At 46.8% G+C, this 20,919-nt stretch overlaps 1 protein-coding gene across 2 annotated transcripts in view; it reads left to right on the top strand.

The window, feature by feature from the left end:
- Positions 1–20,919, top strand: part of BIN3 (bridging integrator 3) — a 53,306-nt gene that overhangs the window by 23,890 nt on the left and 8,497 nt on the right. For both annotated transcript variants that reach the window (XR_005775666.1, XM_040414793.1), the window contains exons 2-5: positions 9,988–10,033; positions 16,099–16,139; positions 16,666–16,727; positions 16,862–16,998. Coding sequence is in view for 1 of the 2 variants with exons in the window: in XM_040414793.1 (XP_040270727.1) it covers positions 9,988–10,033; positions 16,099–16,139; positions 16,666–16,727; positions 16,862–16,998 (286 nt within the window). In the remaining variant the exon portion in view is untranslated. The remainder of the gene's footprint in view (positions 1–9,987; positions 10,034–16,098; positions 16,140–16,665; positions 16,728–16,861; positions 16,999–20,919) is intronic.

The following is a 20,919-nucleotide window of genomic DNA, read 5'->3' as shown; positions in this document are numbered from 1 at the left end:
GTGCGGGTGCAATGCGTTCACCTCCCGCATCGCATCCGCGCGGAATACTCGCTCGTGTGAAAGGGGCCTAAGGCGTATTGGTACGCCTTAGACTTTTTTTAAGGGGTAAAATCGCCTGAAGACGCGTCTATGACGCTTGTACAGGCGTTATTGCGACCTCTGCCCATTCCTATCAGACATTTAGGCATGTCCCAACAATATGTCACAAATGTCCATTCAGGACAGCCACTTTTAAAGATTTCTGATGGTAGACTTCTGAACGACTTGTCGTTTTTTGGTTGTCCAATGAAGGTTTCTATTCTGGATGAAAATGCTAGTAGTTAAAATGACCAATCACTGTTGGGCCTCTTTTTGGCCTGGTCTGGGCTTCCACTGATGGGATGCAGATGCTCTGCATCTTGGCAAAAAGGATTTTTCAGCTACAACACTTGACAGTGATTTAAGAAAATCTAATTTAGCAGATCAACTGTTACCAGCTATAGCAGATACAAAAAGGCACCAGTGGTTGGCAGAAAATGGTCTGAATAGGCCTTTTTAACCGCCCAAAATCTCTAATATTTTTACACATACAGTGCTTTGAATTCAGTGGCTGTCATGTAATGCTTCCCCCCACCTGTGGAGGCACTGCAGGAAAACTGAATACTTGCTTAAAACTTCCTTTTGCGTATTACAGCTGATGGTTGTCGGCCATACTACCAACCTCTGCAGAACCATCCAAATATCTAACTGGGTCCTAACTCTCCCCCTATGGCAGATGTTGGGAGGAGGGAAGGATCGGGTTTGTTGGATTTTAGTTGAGTTTTGAGGAGACTGTCCTCATTGAGAACACATTGATGTCTATCGGGTCAGGAAACAAATAGCTTTCTTAAGTGTACGTCCAGCCTTCGACCAGTTGCTTGGTTTGCTCTGTTGAAGCAATGTTGTCACTCCAGTCGTCTCACCGTGCATTTGAAAAAACCTGTTAAGTGACACGCTTTCCCAGGAAGCCAGCTTGATTGATAACTGTAATCTGCATTCTTTTAATTCCATCACCTGCTGAAGGCTATCTAATCAACATAGCAAAACCTCCATACAGATGAGGAGTTGTGGATTCTGATCATATGGCATCACCAACAGGCCATTTATCTTAGACCGTCAAAATGGATGCAACAATAAAGAAAACTACTAAGAAATATGGGCATAAATACCAGGGTAGCAGACATAACCATTGCTATGAGGCCCACCGACCATGCAGGTAGTGAGGACTAGGGACAGGTGTGCTACCCTGTATTGTGACGTCACATGTTCATGATATCTGCACGGTGATGTCATTATTTGTACATCTATGTACTGACATCCCTGCATAATTCCTGTGCCCTTATGTCAGTGAGTAAATTATCCCGGTACTGTGGGGCATCACTGTGTGCATTATCCCGGTACTGTGTGGCATCACTGTGCATTATCCCGGTACTGTGTGGCATCACTGTGTGCATTATCCCGGTACTGTGTGGCATTACTGTGTGCATTATCCCGGTACTGTGTGGCATCACTGTGCATTATCCCGGTACTGTGTGGCATCACTGTGTGCATTATCCCGGTACTGTGTGGCATTACTGTGTGCATTATCCCGGTACTGTGTGGCATCACTGTGTGCATTATCCCGGTACTGTGTGGCATCACTGTGTGCATTATCCCGGTACTGTGTGGCATCACTGTGTGCATTATCCCGGTACTGTGTGGCATCACTGTGTGCATTATCCCGGTACTGTGTGGCATCACTGTGTGCATTATCCCGGTACTGTGTGGCATCACTGTGTGCATTATCCCGGTACTGTGTGGCATCACTGTGTGCATTATCCCGGTACTGTGTGGCATCACTGTGTGCATTATCCCGGTACTGTGTGGCATCACTGTGTGCATTATCCCGGTACTGTGTGGCATCACTGTGTGCATTATCCCGGTACTGTGTGGCATCCTTGTGTGCATTATCCTGGTAATGTGACCTATAGATGAGCGAATCGATTTTTAACTAATCAAATTCATTCAAAATCGGCCTTCTGTAAGACAGAGGCTGGCCCTGCTGCTTAAGAGGGCCAAACATCTAGCCTGATCCTGTCAATCTCATGCTGTCACCGTTGCTCTGAGTATCGGAGAAAGCACATGCGCCAGTGATGTCTGTGTACACGCAGATGTGGAGGTGATTGCTTCAGACAGAGGAGCGCCACCTCTGCTTCTCGGTATACCCAGACGTCAGTGGCGCATGCGCAGTGGTGATCTGTGCTGCTCAGATAACAACTGATACTCGGAGCAATGGCACTAACGCAAGATTGACAGGACTAAACAAGATATTGGGATCTGTCAATAAAGGGGAGGGGAGTTGATGAGCAGCAGGGCCAGCCCCTTGGTGCTCCAGGAGGCTGAATTTGTAGAAATTTAATTTGTTAGGATTGATTCACTCATGTCTGTGGCATCGCCGTGTGCATCATCCCTGTGCCGTGGCATCGCCGTGTGCATCATCCCTGTGCATTAGGAAAACCATAGCTTTATGTTCTGAACTTGCTGTTGAAGGTGATTGTGGTGGAGTGAGACCCCATTCCAAGTCTTGCTTTGAGGCTCCATATCCACTGTTTATGGAAAAAAAAAAATTGCCGCTGTACGTTAAAGCATTTCTATAGTATTTGACAACATGCATTTCTGCATTTCTCCTGTAGTGGCCACTGCAGGGGAGATAAGCAGATTATGGCAATATCACTGTCTGTTTGCTGGAGGTCTCCAGCCCGATCTGAGGAAATCGGATGTGAAGAGACAACCCCTTTTAGATCGCCGAAAAATCCCCTTTCCATTAGGCTCAGTGTAGTGATTACCTTCTGCCGCCTCTCTGGGTCTGGCTTATGGTCCTCGGTTCACCGATGTGATCCGCACTAAAGAGATGTCACATGACCGCAGCAGCCAGAGGTATCTTTCAGGTCATTCTCTCGGATATTTATTTTTTCTTTTCCTTTTCTTGATCAGCAATGTAGCAGACTTTCCGGACCATCTGTCTCCAGAATATAGCGCTTTTGCTTTATATTATTGGTACCCATGTGTTCAGAATATGTCTCTTGGCATGGGTGTCAGTGAATCTCTCCGCTGCCACATTTCCATACTTCTAAACCAGCAAATAGAAGTTTTTGGAACTCAATGATAGATAGATATATATATAGATAGATATAGATAGAGAGATATATATATATATATATATATATATATATATATATATATATATATATATCTATTTTTTTTCTTTTATTCTGGATTAACAAGTATAGCGTACATTACATTGATGAGTCGCTTGGTGCCGACCTGGGTACTAATACCTACATCATAATAATAATAATAATACAAATTATTATTATTTATTATTATAGCGCCATTCATTCCATAGCGCTGTACATCTGAGAAGAGGTATACAGTGATGCCTCAACATACAATATTAATTGGTTCCGCGACGACCATTGTATGTTGAAACCATAAGTCTATGGACAATGGGTAATTGGTTCCAAACCTCAAAAATGTCAACCCGGAATAAGGAAAAAGGGAGGTTTTTATGGGCATTTTATTTTTTGCCTGTTTGGGAGGCATAATGTCCCTTCGGGGATCTCTATAGAGAAAAAAAATAATTGCCACTGTTAAAAATCCACCAAAAATCCATGGTGGTAATTCCACTGCTAAATGTGTGGGGGTGGGGGGCTTTACTGTTCAGCCTGATTTTGGGGTACTGTATTTTGTAGTAAAAGCAGTGTGCATAGAGGCTTACCGTGTTACTGTAAATGAAGTGTTCAGCCTGCAGCTTGCCTGTCGCTCTCCACACGATCCTCCCGACACAGCCCTACAGCACACACGGCATTCAGCCAATCAGCTTTCACAGCACTTCAAACTGTAAAGCACGCTGATAGGCTGGAGTACAGTACCACCCCTGTACTGTTACTTCAGCCAATCAGCGTATGTCTCTGATTGCCGCAGACTGCACACACTGTCCTAGAGATGAAACACTGATTGGCTGTATTACAGCCAATCAGCATGTACAATAGTTCGCTTTGGTTGCGCGCCATTTCACAGAGGCTGCCGCGCTGCCTCACAATCACAAAAGGTATCGTATGCGGAGTCTGTATTCAACTTACGATAGCCTAGGAGAGGCCATCGTAAGTTGAATCCATCGCATGATGAGTACATCGTATGTCGAGGGATCACTGTACATACATAATACAGACAATTGCACTAATCATAAACAAGACGAGTTACAAACTGGTACGGAAGGAGAGAGGGCCCTGCCCGCGAGGGCTTACAGTCTACATGGTATGGGAGAAGGACACAGTAGGTGCGGGTGAAGCTGGTCGTGGCGGTATAGAGGCAGCAGGGTCACTGGTTGTAGGCTTTATCTCCTTAAAGGGGTCTCTGCTGTTGGTATCGCTGTACGAATCCAGTTTCATCGGGTGACCACATTGTAGATGCTAGTTAGCCGTGCTGCAGAAAGACGTCCTGGGCTCACACTAAAGGCGGTGGGCATCCAGGGTATTCATTGGATGCATGCCGCCCTCGACGCTGGTTCAGGAGTAGGTCTTATCTGTTACTTGTTATCACCACCAATTGTGGTCAGAGACGCTCTCCCCCTCAGTGTCGGACTTGGGTTCCTTGGGCCCACCAGAGGATATCCTTCTTGGGCCCAGTCTCGTATATCATCAGTAAAGTTTAATAGGTTTTGAATCAAAGAAATGGACCCCAGTGGCAAGTGACTGGCTCCAAATGGGGTTTTACTTCTGGACCTTCGTGCTCACTATGTTATTGGGCCCACTGGAGGATCCTCTAGTACTCTGGTGGGCCAGTCTGACCCTGCTCCACAGAAAGACACCAAAATAAACTATTAAAATTAGCTCCCTATTTTGTCTCTGTTGTTTTGATATATACAGTCAGGTCCATAAATATTACGAAATGGACACAATTCTAAAATTTTTGACTCTATACACCACCATAATGGATTTGAAATGAAACGAACAAGATGTGCTTTACCTGCAGACTGTCAGCTTTAATTTGAGGGTATTTACATTTAAATCAGGTGAATGGTGTAGGATTTACAACAGTTAACAAATGGGAGACACATATGCAAAGTGACCAAAAGTAATGGGACAATTGGCTTCTCAGCTGTTCCATGGCCAGGTGTGTGGTGTTCCCTCATTATCCCAATTATAATGAGCAGATAAAAGGTCCAGAGTTCATTTCACGTGTGCTATTTGCATTAGGAATCTGTTGCTGTCAACTCTCAAGATGAGATCCAAAGAGCTGTCACTATCAGTGAAGCAAGCCATCATTAGGCTGAAAAAACACAACAAACCCATCAGAGAGATAGCAAAAACATTAGGCGTGGCCAAAACAACTGTTCGGAACATTCTTAAAAAGAAGGAACGCATCAGTGAGCTCAGCAACACCAAAAGACCCGGAAGACCACGGAAAACAACTGTGGTGGATGACCGAAGAATTCTTTCCCTGGTGAAGAAAACTCCCTTCACAGCAGTTGGCCAGATCAAGAACACTCTCCAGGAGGTAGGTGTATGTGTGTCAAAGTCAACAATCAAGAGAAGACTTCACCAGAGTGAATACAGAGGGTTCACCACAAGATGGAAACCATTGGTGAGCCTCAAAAACAAGAAGGCCAGATTAGAGTTTGCCAAACAACATCTAAAAAAGCCTTCACGGTTCTGGAACAACATCCTATGGACAGATGAGACCAAGATCAACTTGTACCAGAGTGATGGGAAGAGTAGAGTATGGAGAAGGAAAGGAACTTCTCATGATCCTAAGCATACCACCTCATCAGTGAAGCATGGTGGTGGTAGTGTCATGGCGTGGGCATGTATGGCTGCCAATGGAACTGGTTCTCTTGTATTTATTGATGATGTGACTGCTGACAAAAGCAGCAGGATGAATTCCGAAGTGTTTCGGGCAATATTATCTGCTCATATTCAGCCAAATGCTTCAGAACTCATTGGACGGCGCTTCACAGTGAGGATGGACAATGACCCAAAGCATACTGCAAAAGCAACCAAAGAGTTTATAAAGGGAAAGAAGTGGAATGTTATACAATGGCCAAGTCAATCACCTGACCTGAATCCGATTGAGCATGCATTTCACTTGCTGAAGACAAAACTGAAGGGAAAATGCCCCAAGAACAAGCAGGAACTGAAGACAGTTGCAGTAGAGGCCTGGCAGAGCATCACCAGGGATGAAACCCAGCGTCTGGTGATGTCTATGTGTTCCAGACTTCAGGCTGTAATTGACTGCAAAGGATTCGGAACCAAGTATTAAAAAGTGAAAGTTTGATTTATGATGATTATTCTGTCCCATTACTTTTGGTTCCTTAACAAGTGGGAGGCACATATGCAAACTGTTGTAATTCCTACACCGTTTACCTGATTTGGGTGTAAATACCCTCAAATTAAAGCTGACAGTCTGCAGGTAAAGCACATCTTGTTTGTATCATTTCAAATCCATTGTGGTGGTGTATAGAGCCAAAAATGTTAGAATTGTGTCTGTCCCAATATTTATGGACCTTGACTGTATGTGAGCTGGGTGATAATGATGATGGTTTTGGTTGGAGTGGGTTTGTTTTTTTTCCCCCTAGGGCTGCAGCTAACTATTATTTGAATAATCGATTAGTTGTCGATAATTTCATCGATTTAATCGGGAAAAAACACCAAAATGACAAAAAAAAAAAAGTTTATATGATTTTACTTTAAAAATTATGTTCAAAGGCCATATTAAAACAAATTGTGAATAGCAGTGTTATTGGGGATCTGTGGGTGGCACTGTTATGGGGGGGGGGGGGATCTGTGGATGGCACTGTTATGGGGAGGGGGACCTGTGGATGACTATGCTATGGGGGGATCTATGGATGACACTATATTAGCATCTTATGCTATATGTGTCATCCACAGATCTCCCCCCATAGCAGTGTCATCCACGGATCTCCCCCCATAGCAGTGCCATCCACAGATCCCCCCTCCCCATAGCAGTGCCATCCACAGATCCCCCCTCCCCATAGCAGTGCCATCCACAGATCCCCCCTCCACATAGCAGTGCCATCCACAGATCCCCCTCCCCATAGCAGTGCCATCCACAGATCCCCCTCCCCATAACAGTGCCATCCACAGATCCCCCTCCCCATAACAGTGCCATCCACAGATCCCCCTCCCCATAACAGTGCCATCCACAGATCCCCCTCCCCATAACAGTGCCATCCACAGATCCCCCCCCCTCCCCATAACAGTGCCATCCACAGATCCCCCCCCCTCCCCATAACAGTGCCATCCACAGATCCCCCCCCCTCCCCATAACAGTGCCATCCACAGATCCCCCCCCCCTCCCCATAACAGTGCCATCCACAGATCCCCCCCCCCTCCCCATAACAGTGCCATCCACAGATCCTCCCCCTCCCCATAACAGTGCCATCCACAGATCCCCCCCCTCCCCATAACATTGCCATCCACAGATCCCCCCCTCCCCATAACAGTGCCATCCACAGATCCCCCCCCCCTCCCCATAACAGTGCCATCCACAGATCCCCCCCCCCCCCATAACAGTGCCATCCACAGATCCCCCCCATAACAGTGCCATCCACAGATCCCCCTCCCATAACAGCCCTGGCCCCGCCGCTCACAGCAGTATTCCTTAACCGGCAGTAACTTTTACTTTAAATCACTGCATCTTCTTTTATCTTACAATGAAGCTCCAGTAACAGGCAGAGCGTGCGGCGGCGTAACGTCACTTACTCACTTTATGAATGAAGCAGGCGGAGCAGGCGCGTCACGTGAGTAAGTGACGTTACGCCGCCTCCCGCTCTGCCTGTTACTGGAGCTTCATTGTAAGGTAATAAAGATGCGGTGATCTAAAATTCAAGGACCCGCAGGCATAGCGCCCGCTCCCGCCCGTATAGCAACTAATCGGCCGATTATTCGATAACGGGATTCGTTGACAACGAATCCAGTTATCGAATATTATCGATAACGTCGATTAATCGTTGCAGCCCTATTTCTTTCTTTCCAGTATATTTTTGCCACTTAATATGTATTTCCCCCCTCCTTCCCCTAACCAGTCACAAAAAGACCTCTTATAGTTAGTTTGTTTTGTATTTTGCATTATTTCTAGGGATGAGCAAATCGACTTTGTATGAAACATCCGAAGTCTATTTGCATAAAACTGTTTCAATACTGTACGGAGCGAGCGCTCCGTACAGTATTAGAATGTAATGGCCGCACAATATTAGAATGTATTGGCTTCGATGAGCCGAAGCTTTTACTTTGCGAGACTTCGCACAATAACTTCGCACAATAACTTCAGATATTGATTTATATTGTAAAAAAAAACTATTTCCTGAACTCTGGATCGGTTCCAAGGTACCATTTGGAACCAAGCCCAAGTTGGGGAAATTTTTTTTTTTTTTTTTTTAATAGTACAAAGTAATAACTTCGGCTCATCGGAGCCAATACATTCTAATACTCTCGCTCCGTACAGTATTGAAAATAAGTTTTATGCGAATCGACTTTGGATGTTTCATCTGAAGTTGATTCGCTTATCCCTAATTATTTCCACTGTAACTGGAGCATCCTGTGCACATGGAGAGCTGATCAGGTCCCCAGCAATCATGTCACCACAGGCACCATACCAGGACCAGGCTTCAGCATGGCACGGAGAGGCTTAAATGCCAGCATTAGAAGTTTGTGGGCACAGTAGCCGTGCTGGGGCTCAGTCTGATGTAATATGTCTGGGGCCTCCGATACTTGAGGCACAGTGGGGTACCATTATATCAGATGACCCGATTTCCAAATGCTGTATGTAGAGATACGGAAGTCGTTCAGGGGCCACAGACGCAGTGATTCGTCTCCATTGAAGCACGCTCGTTGTGGCTTCAGGGTCTTTCGTAGTGAAAGTAAATCGGTAAGTAAGCAGACGTGATCGCAGGGAAACCCAGCCTGTTCCACTGGTCGTAAAGCGGAAAAGAAGCAGGGGTTAATTTTAGCTTATCAGTGCGGGGATACTTGTACTCGTCTTCCTCTTTTCACGGAGCTTGCTTTGAATTTCCATTTTTAAGCTATTATAACATCAGTGTAATGGAAATTAAAGGGGTTATCCCATGATTAATGTAAAAAATTTAAATCACACATTTAATACTTGACGGTCTTTTTCTAAGAAAACTAGAAATAGCCTTGTACCGCACATTGGTCTCCCCATTCATTGCTCTATTTGTTCTGCTAGATTTATTTCAAGCTGGAACTCAAGGGTGTGTCCTTTCTGCTGCAGCTCTCTCCCTATCGTCTCTCAGGGGGACATGTCCTTTCTTCTGTAGCTCTATACAGCTGGTGACAGTTAAAGGATGGAATTGAGCATGTCCGACCACCTACCTGAGGTGGACAGAGAAATAAGTAAAAGAATAAACAGCAGGTGGTGCTGTACAGATATATTTTATTGAATAGCTCACTGGCTATACTCCATTTTTAATTGCGTGCCATTACAAAATTATTCTCATCCAGGTGCTGGTTTGAAAAATGTAGAATATTTCTTGTGGGACAACAAGTGTTTTTGTACAGTTTGAGTACGGATATTTAGAGGTGAAATGTGTTGGTAGATGAATGTAATCAGCGTCTAGTAATACTTACTAAAAGTCCTTTTCAAACCTCTGAATTCAGACAAGGTCCTGGCATGGTGTGGAGCGCCACCTAGTGTGTGGGATGGGGAGAGACACTGCTTGTGAGCCATAAAGGGATGAGCGTATATCACTGTAAGTGTCTGATCAGCGGAGGTCTGACTTCCGGGGCCCCGCTGATCACAAGTGTCCACGGCGGTCATTCAACTGTGTGAGATTTCTGGTAGAAAGATTTGTAGTTTAAGGTACTAGCAAACGACCCCTCAAGTGCGCCCCCTACGTGTATTACTAACCAATGTTTTTGTATTTATGAGTCCTTTCTTTATATCTTCTAGGAACCCCTTCAAGGCCGGGCCGAAAAAGCAGATTGTTTCTAAAACCGTAAGTAAACAAGTTTGATATTGGAAAAGGCACTGAGGTGTGTTTTTATTTTTTTTTAAATGGCACACCCCACCCCGCCGGACCTGTGAAGGGAAGCATACTTACCTGCACCCCCCACCAAGCCGGACCTGTGAAGGGAAGCATACTTACCTGCACCCCCCACCAAGCCGGACCTGTGAAGGGAAGCATACTTACCTGCACCCCCCACCAAGCCGGACCTGTGAAGGGAAGCATACTTGCCCCCCCCCCCAAGCCGGACCTGTGAAGGGAAGCATACTTACCTGCACCCCCCACCAAGCCGGACCTGTGAAGGGAAGCATACTTGCCCCCCCCCCCCCCCCCACCCCGCCAGACCTGTGAAGGGAAGCATACTTACCTGCACCCCCACCCCGCCGGACCTGTGAAGGGAAGCATACTTACCTGCACCCCCCCCCCACCCCGCCAGACCTGTGAAGGGAAGCATACTTACCTGCACCCCCCCCCCCCCCCGCCAGACTTGTGAAGGGTAGCATACTTACCTGCACCCCCCACCAAGCCAGACCTGTGAAGGGAAGCATACTTACCTGCACCCCCCACCAAGCCGGACCTGTGAAGGGAAGCATACTTACCTGCACCCCTCACCCCGCCAGACCTGTGAAGGGAAGCATACTTACCTGCACCCCTCACCCCGCCAGACCTGTGAAGGGAAGCATACTTACCTGCACCCCTCACCCCGCCAGACCTGTGCAGGGAAGCATACTTACCTGCACCCTCACCAAGCCGGACCTGTGTGTGACCGCCCCTCACATTACTTCTCCCACATGTCCGTTTCAGCTTGATGCCAAGCGTAGTTGTATCGAGGGAGTGCTTAGCAGTTACTAGTTTAGTGGGGTTGTGCGCTGCACAGATATTGATGTCCTCTCCTCAGAATAGGTCATAGATATTAGATTGGCGGGGATGCTGGGAGTCGGAGCCCTGCTTTCTCTTCAAAATTACCTTTGCGCCGTCTCGATCATTCGTACCGCTTGTACAAGTGAAACAACGCGCAGTTAATTTTGAAGAGGAAGCAGCGCTCACACAAGCGCCTCCCAGCTCTTCAAGCAGCTGATCAGGATGGGTGTCGGACCATCACCTATCTGATATTGATTAACTATCCTGAGGATAGGTCATCAGTTTCTGTGCGCTGCACAACCCCGTTAAAAGTTATTGCCGTTGTGGAAATGGTCCTTCCATTTATTCTCCGCCTGGATATGGTGGTCCCCTATCCCAGAGGATCACATCAGGAGTGATGGGCCCCTAGGTCCTTTCTGCACGTTAGCATTGTGCTCACTACATGTAGTTTGCCCGCGATTCCCTTCTGGTAGATGATGCCGTCTGTATGTTTTAGGATTTTTGCCCCCCCCCGCTTCCACAAAGCCGCCATTGTGGGTGCAAATGTACACAGTCACAGACATCATCTGCATGAATTCCACCTTTTCGGTCACTGGCGAGTGGGCAAGGGCGGCTCTGACATCATGGACTCGGAGAGGCAGTTCCCATTACTGCCAATCACTTCGGAGTTCTGCTTTCCACCGCTGTAAGGAGATCATGGAGCAGAGAGATTTACTAGTCGGCTGCATACGAAACCGCGAGGATTGTGAAATAATCTGTGTCATTTGGCAGCAATCCTAGATGTATGAGATGATGCAAGTCCATGCCATTCATTCTGTTCCAAGCTATATGCAATATGGATGTCCAGGGGCATCAGTCTTACCTTCAAATCACCTCATTCTACCCTCTGGAACAGTAAAAGGGCAGGGGTTAGGCTGGATCTCTGGCATACACGCCCTGCCCTCAGCCTCTTGAGTGGAGAAGACCAGATGGTATTCTATTGAAATGACCCTCAAGCCCCCCACCATAAGCCGGGTTGTATGAAACCTGCAGAGGTGAGATAGCAGCTGCAGCACAGATTTTAAAACGACAAAAAATTGCCTTCACAGCCCTGCCGTCCAGCGCCACAGCTCCGCGGGTATTTACCGTTTATGCACATGTCACCGTTGAGGCCATTGATTGGTCAGCAGTGGTCACGGGAACGTATGCGGAATGTCACCTCGTCAGATGTGGCAGGGAAGACAGCTGCAGCGCTAGAACGGCGGGAATGGGAAAAGGGGAGTTATTTTTCGGTGTTAATGTTTTTTTTTTTTTTTTGTTTTTTTTTAAATGGGTCCCTTTAAAGCTCATTCCCCTGAGTAGAAGCACAAAAATTACCAGATAATCATTTTTATCTCCGTGGTGGTTTAGTGATCTGTATTATTGTACAGTCATTCTACCATTGCTGTACATCCTCTGTACAAAGCCACCAATCACAGGAGGCAGATCGGCAGGAGGAGGGGTAGAGCAGCAGCCTGAACCAATGGTGAGACAGGAGGCGTGTCCCAGACTACCTCAGACTCACTATAAATACCGTAGCTAAGCTGTAGTCACAGATCACAGCTCTTACCTAATGGAGCTGAGAGAAGAAGTAGCCAAGCATCAAGATCTGAGGAACATAGGCGGTGATGATCCCCCTGTAGGCACGGACTTGTTTCAGTTTTGAGCTCCTGACTGGACAGTTACTTTAATTTCGTGGATCTGTCTCTAAGGGCTCGTGCACACACGACTGTATGTATTTTGCAGTCCGCAAAAACGGATCCACAAAATATACGGATGACGTCAGTATGCATTCTATATTTTGCGAAACGGAACAGCTGGCCCTTAAGGGTCCATTCACACGTCCGCAAAATGGGTCCGCACCCGTTCCGCAATGGGGCCGCAAAAGATGCGGACAGCACACACTGTGCTGTCCGCATCCGAACATGTGCTTTTCTTGTCCGCAGCCATGGACAAGAAAAGGCATTTCTATTATATTGCCGGCTGTTCCACGCACATGGCCGGTGTCAAACACATGGCCGTGTTTTGCAGATCCACAATTTTTGCGGACATGTGAATGGACCCTAATAAAACAGTCTTATCCTTGTCCGTAAGGGCTCATGCACACGACCGTATGTGTTTTGCGGTCCGCAAAAAATACGGATGACGTCCATGTGCACTCTGTATTTTGCAGAACAGAACAGCCGGCCCCTAATAGAACGGTCCTATCCTTGTTCGTTATGCGGACAATAATAGGACATGTTCTAATTTTTTGCGGAAGTCATCTCCTGCATCTCCCGGCAGCTGTGGTGAATATATGAGGGAGGCAGTGAGCGAGGAACGTCTTCGCTATTCAGTACTACACTGAAGATGGGCAGCTCACTGCCAAAAGTCAAATACAGGGTCAGGTTTTTTTCATAAAAAAAATGCTAAATCAATAAATACAGTATATTGAAAAAAGTTTATCAATTGCCCTACACTTAAAGGGGTTGTCCGGGTTCAGAGCTGAACCCGGACATACCCTTATTTTCACTCCGGCAGCATCCCTGAGGCTAGCATCGGAACATCTCATGCTCCGATGCGCTCCCGTGCCCTGCTCTAAATAGCGCAGGGCACGGGCTCTTTTGTTTTCAATAACACACTGCCGGCTGGAAACTTCCGCCCGGCAGTGTGTTCGGTGACGTCACCGGCTCTGAGGGGCGGGCTTTAGCTCTGCCCTAGCCGTTTTACTGGCTAGGGCAGAGCTAAATCCCGCCCATCAGTGCTGGTGACTTCACCGGGGTCCTGTCGGCCCCATTGAGAGCCCCGGTACGTCACCGGAACTCCTAAAAATGCCTTTGCCCTGCGCAATTTAGCGGAAAAGGTGCAGGTGCGTTGCGGGAACATGCGCGATTTTTCCGCGCGAGTGCAAAACATTGTAATGCGTTTTGCACTCGCGTGAGAAAAATCGGCATGTTTGGTACGTCTTGTTTGATGGACCATGTGATCACCGGAGTGACGTCACCACAGGTCCTTTTCCTGCACACAGCAAAGAAGAAGACAGAAGAGATGCCGGCTGCGCGAGCAAGTGGATTAAGGGGAGTTAAATTATTATTATTTTTTTTAACCCCTCCAGCCCTATTGTACTATGCATTCTTTTTTTAGAATGCTATTATTTTCCCTTATAACCATGTTATAAGGGAAAATAATAATGATCGGGTCCCCATCCCGATCGTCTCCTAGCAACCGTGCGTGAAAATTGCACGGCATCCGCACTTGCTTGCGGATGCTTGCGATTTTCACGCAGCCCCATTCACTTCTATGGGGCCTGCGTTGTGTGATAAACGCACAATATAGAGCATGCTGTGATTTTCACGCAACGCATAAGTGGTGCGTGAAAATCACCGCTCATGTGCACAGCCCCATAGAAATGAATGGGTCAGGATTCAGTGCGGGTGCAATGCGTTCACCTCCCGCATCGCATCCGCACGGAAAACTCGCCCGTGTGAAAGGGGCCTTACGGTTTCCGTTTCTGATCCGCAAAAAACGGATCGCATACGGATATGTTTTGTGGAATAACAGAAGAGGACTTAAATCAGAGAAAAAAAAACGTAGATACTGAACAATGGATCCGTGAAAAGCGGACCGCAAAACAACAACGGTCGTGTGCATGATCCCTTACATGTGGATTTTGCTACGGCTTTCTCCACTTTCACTCCCTACATTGAGGGGTGAAATCTGCAGTGTTTTTCCACTACATGTGGATGGGATTTTTATACAGGAGGGGCATCCATGGATCCCTATGCTTGTGCTCTTTGTCAGTGGTCGACAACCTGTTAAAAAAATCTGTTTTAAAAGGGTATTCTGTGACTTTAATATTGATGGCCTATCCTCAGCGCTGTCCCTGAGTAGCTCTGGCGCCGGAACTACCCAGCTCCATCCACTACTGCGGCGCTGTAGGAGCAGTGCTGCAGTGACCAGCTGTCGCCAGAGATACTGCAGAACAGTTGATCATTGGGGGGCTGGGTGTTGAACCCCTGCTGATCAGATATTGATAGCCTATCCTCGGGTGAGGCCATCACTATTAAAATCCTGGAATACCCTTTTAACCTCTTCAAGACATCTGCCCTACATGTACAGGGGCAGTCGTGGGTTTAAATAACTCTGCTTCTGAAGGGGCGCTATAGACACCAAGTGCCTGCTGTTTTACAAAGTAGACAACCCATCTATCGGAACATAATCTCCCATAGGCTGCAACGGTAATTCATTGCAGTCTATGGGAGAAGCGATCAGCCCTAGGGGGACTTAAAAAATAAAAATATATATTTTAGATTTTTACAAAAAAAATCACATGGAGCAGCACCACAAAAATGCCCAAAAAGGTTTTTCAAAAAATGTATAAGGAGTGCCAGCAGATATGGATATCGACAAATTCACCTGGATACAACAAAGAAGAAGTTCCCCGGCACCTCCGTATGGTGAAAGGAATGTGTCCTTCATTCACCTATGCAACGTTTCAGTCTTGCTGGGACTTGAATAAAGGACACATTTCTTTTACCATATGGAGGTGCCGGGGAACTTCTTCTTTGAGATATATAGTTGTTTTTTGGGGTTTTTTTTGTATTAAAACTCACGAAAAAGTGGTAGCTCTGTAGTTATACTGACCTGGAGAACGAAGGTCAGAGGTCAGTTTTACCACACAGGGAACGCGAAAAAAACATAACCCATAAAAACATGGATATTGTTCTTTTTTTTTTCCAGTTCCGTCCAAAACAGAATAACCCCCCCCCCCCCCCCCCCTCCCTCCCTCCCCAGATTCCTACTATATCGCATGCATTATTAAAGTACAACTTGTCCTGCAAAAAAGTCCTCACACCGTCATGTGAATGGAAAAATAAACAATTTATGGCTCCGGGGAGGCAGGGAGGAAAAAAATTGAAAAAAAAAAACCCAAAAACTAAAATTGGCCCATTCCTTAAGGGGTTAAACCTGTAACTGACCAGGCAGTCTAAGATTTGTATAGTTGGAGGCCACTGCAAGGTAATATTGTAGGAATATGGCCCCGTAGTGCCTGCGATAGCCACCTCACTGTCTGGTGTCCCACAAAGTATGAGCACTGGACAGGACAACACCATTCTGGATTCTGTAGGATAATCCTCTTCTTGTTCTTTCTGTATATCCACAGTGAGGCGCTCATGAGTCTTTTTTTCCTCTTTCAGGTAGAGAGGGACTTTGAACGGGAATATGGCAAGCTCCAGCAGTGAGTAATCTACCCAAATACCCCCTCGCTTCTCACCTGCATGTCACGTGGTATGGGTTCATGTGTCATTCAGCCTCGTTCCTGCCCTCCATTACTTTACTTTAAAAGGGGTTTTCTGACCTATTACAACTGATTACCTATCCCCAGGATAGGATTGACCCGGTACCCCTGCAGATCAGCTCCTGTGAGTGCTGCAGCCTTCTCTGTGCTCATCAAGCACAGCGCCATACATTGTATAGTGGCTGTGCTTGGTATTGCATCTCAGCCCTATCCACTTCTATGGGGCTGAGCTGCTCCTAGGCCATGTGACCGATGAACGTGACGTCGATGGCCTAGGAAAAGCTGAGAGAAGGCTGCAGTGCTCACAGGAGAGCTGGCACCTTCTCAAACAGCTGATCAGCGGGTGTCCTGGGTGTCCGACCCCCACTGATGACCTATCCTGAGGATAGGTCAGAAAACCCTTCAAATTTTCTTGATCCTTCTTGATGCTTCTGATGACCCTATATCACTCTTCATCTCGCCATAGGTTGGAAGACCAAACCAAAAAATTACAAAAAGACATGAAGAAAAGTATTGATGCAGACCTAGGTACCCACGTTTTTTTTTTGGGGGGGGGGGGGGGGGGGGGGTTTGTACCCCTCTTTGCCTGTGTTTAGGAGAGTACGATGAGTAGTGTTCTCCTCCTAAGCAGTCTAATAATGTGTTCCCGTATCTTCCTTCAGCCATGTCAAAGTCTGCTGTCCGGATCACGTCGGACCTTCTTGGGAATCCACTGTGTGAGCCAGACCCAGATTTCTTATGCATGGTGACCGCGCTGGACACTGCAATGAAACGTATGGATGCCTTTAATCAGGAGAAGGTAATCAATGATGTCCCTGTACCACCGGCCTTTAATGCCCTAACGGCTGCCAATATACATTTTTAAAGGGGTTATCCCATGATTAAAGGGGTAGTGTCACTTCAGCAAATGGCATTTATTATGTAGAGAAAGTAAAAAAAAACCTCTACATATACTAATATGAACTACACAGTAATTTATATGGACTTTCAAACGGGAAAAAAAAACTATCCCACATAAAACAAGCTGACGTTCAAGTGAATGGGACAAACAGCTGTAATGGCAGCTACAATTCTAGACGGGGTGCAGGTAAAATTGAAGAGGACGTAGCACTTCCCCTTCCAACAGCTGATCTGTGGGGCTGCTGAGAATCGAATCCCCAGCGATCTGATATTGATGACCTATCCTGATCATGAAACCAGACAACCCCTTTAAAGGGCATCTGTCAGCAGATTTGTACCTATGATACGGGCTGACCTGTTACATGTGTTCTCGGCAGCTGAAGCCACCTTTGTTGGACCCATGTTCATATGTGCCCACATTGCTGAGAAAAATTATGTTTTAATATATGCAAATGAGCCTCTAGGAGCAACGGGGGCGTTGCCGTTACACCTAGAGGCACTTTCTCTGCAACTGGCACTCCCTCTGCACTTTCACAGGGCCAAGCGTGATGACGTTTTCCCTGCCTGGCCTTGTCAAAATGCAGGGGGCAGCACAGTTGCAGAGAGAACAGAGCTTCTAAGCGTAAGGCCTCATGCACACGGCTGTTGGGCAGTCGTGGCCATATTGCGGTCCCCCATGCACGGAACGGCCGTGTGCATGAGGCCTAATGGTAGTGCTCCCGTTGCTCTTAGAGGCTCATTTGCTTATGTGCCCATATATCTTTGGAGTCTTCCAGAACTTGTATGACACAGAACTTGGTCAGTAGCTGATTAGAAGGGGCAGAAATCTCAGGGGCAGGCAACCGGCGGCACTCCAGCTGTTGAGAAACTACAACTCCCAGGATGCATACTTGCTCTGCTCTTCTAAGAACTCGCATAGAAATGAATGGAGCATGCTGGGAATTATAGTTTCACAACAGCTGGAGTGCGGAAGGTTGCTGATCCCTGCACTAGGTGTTCCCCTTACTGAGCACTGCCGCAGCTTTCCCTGCAGCATTATTGTAAGTCTTGCATTACTGGCCCCACCAGTGTTCATTTCACATCCGAAGATGATCATCTGTGAGCCACGGTCCCTGCAGTGCGCTGCAGCACGATCCGTACAGTGCCTCTATACCATTAAGATCAGTAGTGCTCTACTGCAGACCGTGGGGCTGATTTGTACCTACTCACATAGGATGCATCAGTTTACGAGGCGGTGAAAACGGCGCTGATCGATTTGTGCTGTAGACATACATTTAGTGGATTTATAGATGTCCTATAAAAAAAAATCTAATTTGGTAATTTTACACCTTCTTTTGACCGTATACGAGGAAGGTGTGAAATAAACGCCTAATAAATCTGGTGCACACAATCATGGACATTTTATCAAGACTGTTGTTTCCATATGCCAGTCTTGATCTCCTGTGCGCTGGATTAAGATGCGCCTAATTTATTAAGAGACAGACGCCAGCCATCTCCGTGTGCCATAAACTAAAATAGACTTGAGCTGTAACTTAACGCCAATTTCGTATATTCAGCGGGCCATATTAGGCCCCCCCACTAAGCCCCACCCCCTTATTTTGCCAATTTAGAAAAGTCACTTCTTGGATCATTGCTTAGTAAATGTGGGCCAATACGCTGAGGATCTACTGGAGATGGAAGTTACGGACACTGAGCCATCATCTGTTGTGTGTGTGTGTGTGTGTGTGTGTGTGTAGGACATGTCAAAGCAATAAAGTGGGATTCCCCTTTAATCACTGTGGTGGCGTTGAGTAATCACATGCTACGCCCACTTCCTGACATCGGTATTGCCGCACCAAGACTTTATATGCAATCAGAAAGAAAACCTTGAAGGGGATTTCTCGCAAATGACCTTTATCACCTCTCCACCAGATAGATGATAAATGCCTGATCGCTCACATCCCCACCAATCCCTAGAATGACGATGAGTGCACCCCTAATCCTCATCACTGCACAACTAACTGCAAGTCCCAGAGATACTCCATTCATTGTCTATGGGACTGAAGGAAACGGACATGTACTGTACTCGGCAGTCCCTTAGACTCTAGATGGAGTGCGCATGGGTGACCGCTGCTACGTTCCAAATTGCTGTCACCGCCATCATGCAGTGAGCAGGAACTCCGGATCTTATGATCAGCAGGGCCCCTGTGGATAAGTGATAAGCCATTTGTCGGAATACCCCTTTAAGGATATGGTTATATGGTGACATTTCATGTAATGCGCTTACAGATTTTGTGTCACGCGTTGCGGCAACTTTTTCCTTCATTGACTAATGGAAGTGGCACAAGACTGTGTGTTTTGACCTCCAACTCGCAGTTCTAAAATAGTCACGTGGCAGTAAGTTGCAGACAAGGTGCACAGATTTTACATCCTACCATAAAGGATATATACAGTGCCTTGAGAAAGTATTCATACCCCTTGCACTTTTCCACATTGTTTCACCTTACACCCACAAACGTAAATGTATTTTATTGGGATTCTATGTGACAGACCAACACAAAGTAGCAAGTATGTGTGATGTGAGAAGAAAATGATACATGGTTCTCACAATTTTTTGGGGGGTCTTTTGGGGTATGTCTCTACCAGCTTTGCAAATCTAGAGGTTGAAATTTTTGCCCATTCTTCTTTGCAAAACAGCCCAAGCTCAGGGCTCTTTCACACCTGCGTTCTTTTCTTCCGGCATAGAGTTCCGTCGTCGGGGCTCTATGCCGGAAGAATCCTGATCAGTGTTATCCTAATGCATTCTGAATGGAGAGAAATCCGTTCAGGATGTCTTCAGTTCCGGACCGAAACGTTTTTTGACCGGAGAAAATACCGCAGCATGCTGCGCTTTTTGCTCCGGTCAAAAATCCTGAACACTTGTCGCAAGGCCGGATCCGGAATTAATGCCCATTTGAAAGGCATTGATCCGGATCCAGCCTTAAGCTAAACGTCGTTTCGGCGCATTGCCGGATCCGACGTTTAGCTTTTTCAGAGTGGTTACCATGTCTACCGGGACGCTAAAGTCCTGGCAGCCATGGTAAAGTGTAGTGGGGAGCGGGGGAGCAGTATACTTACCGTCCGTGCGGCTCCCCGGGCGCTCCAGAGTGAGGTCAGGGCGCCCCACGTGCATGGATGACGTGTCGCATGGGGCGCTCTGACATCATTCTGGAGCGCCCCGGGAGCCGCACGGACTGTAAGTATACTGCTCCCCACTACTACTATGGCAGCCAGGACTTTAATAGCATCCTGGGTGCCATAGTAACACTGAACGCATTTTGAAGACGGATCCGTCTTCAAATGCTTTCAGTTCACTTGCGTTTTTCCGGATCCGGCGTGTAATTCCGGCAAATGGAGTACACGCCGGATCCGGACAACGCAAGTGTGAAAGAGCCCTCAGTCAGATTATATATAGAGCGACTGTGAACAGCAATTTTCAAGTCTTGCCACAGATTCTCAATAAGATTTAGGTCTGGACTGTGACTGGGCCATTCTAACACATGAATATGCTTTGACCTAAACCATTCCTTTTGTAGCTCTGGTTGGATGTTTAGGGTCGTTGTCCTGCTGGAAAGTGAACCTCCGCCCCAGTCTCAAGCCTCCATGATTGTTCTGTATGTAGCTCCATCGACTCTGACCAGCTTCCCTCTCCCTGCTGAAGAAAAGCATCCCCGCAGCATGATACTGCCACCCCCATGTTTCACGGTCGGATGTCAGATCGATGTGCAGTGTTAGGGTACTTTCACACTTGCGGCAGGACGGATCCGACAGGCTGTTCACCATGTCGGATCCGTCCTTCCGC

Source organism: Bufo bufo, chromosome 1 (genome assembly GCF_905171765.1).
Source record: "Bufo bufo chromosome 1, aBufBuf1.1, whole genome shotgun sequence".
Taxonomy (NCBI): domain Eukaryota; kingdom Metazoa; phylum Chordata; class Amphibia; order Anura; family Bufonidae; genus Bufo; species Bufo bufo.
This window is presented reverse-complemented; position numbering and strand designations above follow the sequence as displayed.